The following is a 2,991-nucleotide window of genomic DNA, read 5'->3' as shown; positions in this document are numbered from 1 at the left end:
TTCTTTTCACATTAATCAGAAATGAGTTTGTTACGAGTTTGTTAGATCATCATCTCTCTCGTCTTTCTCTCTCTCTCTCTCTCTCTCGAGCTCAAGCTCTATCTTCTCTATCAAGTATCTTCGGAAAAGAAAACTAAATCTGACTTTTCTGATCTAAAGCAACAGGCAGAATTAGAAATATGCTCCTCTGTTCCTGATAACCAGTGGCGGAGCCACATGGTGGAAAGGGTGGGCATGTGCCCCAGATGATTTTTTAAAATTCTATGTAAAATTTTGATAATGTATTTTATGCCCCAGATGTTCTTTGAACAATTTTGATATTGCCCCCCATAATATTCATCTCTAGATCTGCCACTGCTCATAACTCCTCCTTTTGCAGCACCTCCTGAATCTTTGCCGTATGGAATTATCAGCAATCTATCTCTATTCCATTTCAATCAAAACCTAACAACTTCCGCGCTAAACATCCAGAAATGTTTGCCAAATTTTTTAGTCACAGAAACTACTAATAACGTACAGTTAATTTTGATGAGATAAGGATTGCAATGCAAACTTCAACTCTTCCGTGTACAATATTCAACAAGATACAATCCAACAAGGATGATTGATCATATCGATACATCCAAATCAACAAGAAAACGAGTAGGAGAATCAAGAAGAAGAAGATACGGTCTTGAAGGAGTCCCGAAGGTGGGTTAATGTGTCTTGGTCGCGGTTCCACTCGGGCGCAGGGGCGTTGACGAAATGGGCATATAGCTTGTTCTTAGCGCACGTGACGGTTATCAGACTGTGCTTCCCTACTCCATCGATCTCGTACAGATAGTACACCTGCCCTGTCTCTTCATCTTTCTTTTCCTCAGACACCACTTTATCAGCGCTTGCTATCAGATCCTGGAGCTCCACGTCCGACAAGGCAAGGTTGTTGAGGATCACATCCCTCGGCGCCAGCTGTCTGAACCCCGACAAGAACGTAAGGTACTCCTTCTCTGTCCTCTTCTTCGGGTTGTAGAATTCGCTGTCTGTTCCGTTTGTGCCCTTCTCCACTTTCGACACCAATCTCTCCTTCCACCCTTCCGGCACGTCGTAAACATACTCCGCCGATGTCTTCCTGTCCGAGTTCCCTCCGTATCCCCCATAGTTCGCCGCGCTCGCTGCTGTCCCGTAGTATAATTTGTAAGCTTGGTTTCCCTCACCCGCAGCAGGCAACGCCGGAACCATCGTCAGGACAGCAGTCGCGGCGACAACGGCAGAAAGAGAGGTCCCTAGACATCGCGATACTATCGCCTTGGGGAGGACCGGCGTTTTGTTGGTGGCTGAGGTGGCGGAGATGACGGGAGGAGTTGGAGAGAAGATTTTAGTGGCCATATTATTATTAGTTTAGATTTGGTTTGGATAACGTTATCATACCCTCTCTTATTCATTTGAAACACTCCGGTTCTTTTAGCAGCTTTGGTTTATATATCTTCGGATAAGTTCCAAACTTTTTATCATATTTACATGCATCTCCTCTTTCTTGATTATTTACAATTTTACATGAACATAGAAGACAATGCATTCCTTTATCTGATTAATGTTTTACAATTACAAACCTGCTTATACATATTGCTAAACTGGAAATTCGAGGTTGGAGGGTAAGACAAATGGGTGACCCATTGAACGAGAGTGTTTAATACCAGAAGGGCTGGTTAGAAACAAAAGTTCCCCGCCGTTTTCTGGATTAGGAAATGTAACACACTTGAACACTTTGTAGTCTTTACACAAACACATTGTTACAAAGAACTAGAGATTACAATCCTTATCTAATCAAAATTAACTGTACTTTATTAATACAATGGAACAAGGATGACTGATGATATTAAACTAGAAATCACACGGATACAAAGAACTAGAGATTACAATCTCACATCGATCCAAACCTAAAGATCCGTTCATTATCTCATTTCAATCATGAATCAAAGAGACTCATCACTTCGCACAAAAGAAAACAAAAACAAAAGCAATATTCAGCATGCTTGTACTCTCAAACTCCTGACTCCGTTTTATACTTACTGAAATCTCTAACCCCAAACAGTGTGTGCAACAGAGGCTTCTCTAGCTCCCTAGTTCCTTTTAGTTTCTCTCATGTTTCCAATTTGTTCTCCATATTGCAATTTAACTCCATAATCTCTTCTGATCTTATAGAAGTATAGAACAAATCCTTTTGGTTGTGCAGGTGATATGCAAGTTGAGCTACCAAAGCCGGATAGCATATTGGTTTTATTCTTTTCAACCGAGAAATTTATCAAGCCTTTTAACACAGAATGCATAACCACTAATGTCGCAAGGTGACAAATTGAAAATCATTCGTCTCGATGTTAAATATAGCACACGATTGACCATCTTGTTAAAAGACAAATACAAACAATCAATCCAAGATAAAACCATATATGTAGTTTATTGGCCGTAAAACACAATAAATAGGCAGTTATTTTCTTGGAGCTAAGTTATAGAAAATATCACATAAAACAAGTGCTACTATGTATTGTATTCATGCAGAAGAATCTTAATCCCTCCCGAAGGATTTTCCAGAACACCAGTAACATATAACACCAACATAGTGTTTTTCTTTCCATTGATGAAACAACAGAAAACCTCATATACTGAATCAGTCAAGTCTCAGATTCCCGAAACTTCGTGGGGTTTATTGGATTAAGGATTTGATAAAATTTTGGGCTTTCCCCAAATCTTATCTTATTGGATATGGTATTTATAAAAGTTCTAACAAATTCATGATTATTGGATACAACATTTGTATAAATCCTATCAAAATTTTCTTTATTGGAAATACGGATTTCGTCAATAACTTATATCAAAGATTATTAGAAAAAATAATTTATCCTTTAAATTCAACAGCAAAGAATATCACCTAAAGAGATAAAATTTTACAAAAAAAAAAAGAGCAATGACATATTCCATCTTTCATCAATGGCGACATACGTTTGGTCTTCACTC

At 38.7% G+C, this 2,991-nt stretch overlaps 1 protein-coding gene across 1 annotated transcript; it reads right to left on the bottom strand.

Moving 5' to 3' along the window:
• Positions 1–474: 474 nt before the first annotated feature.
• Positions 475–1,396, bottom strand: LOC108845735 (thylakoid lumenal 19 kDa protein, chloroplastic). Its single transcript, XM_018618905.2, has one exon. It carries the CDS (start codon positions 1,363–1,365, stop codon positions 652–654), a length of 714 nt encoding a protein of 237 aa, XP_018474407.1. The 5' UTR covers positions 1,366–1,396; the 3' UTR covers positions 475–651.
• Positions 1,397–2,991: the final 1,595 nt, after the last annotated feature.

Source organism: Raphanus sativus, chromosome 3 (assembly GCF_000801105.2).
Source record: "Raphanus sativus cultivar WK10039 chromosome 3, ASM80110v3, whole genome shotgun sequence".
NCBI classification, from domain to species: Eukaryota; Viridiplantae; Streptophyta; class Magnoliopsida; order Brassicales; family Brassicaceae; genus Raphanus; species Raphanus sativus.
The sequence above is the reverse complement of the archived record's forward strand: the minus strand, read 5'-3'. Positions and strand labels throughout refer to the sequence as shown.

Coding starts and splice junctions, on each gene's coding strand:
- LOC108845735 (XM_018618905.2), bottom strand. CDS start 1,365: ATGGCCACTAAAATCTTCTCTCCAACTCCTCCCGTCATCTCCGCCACC.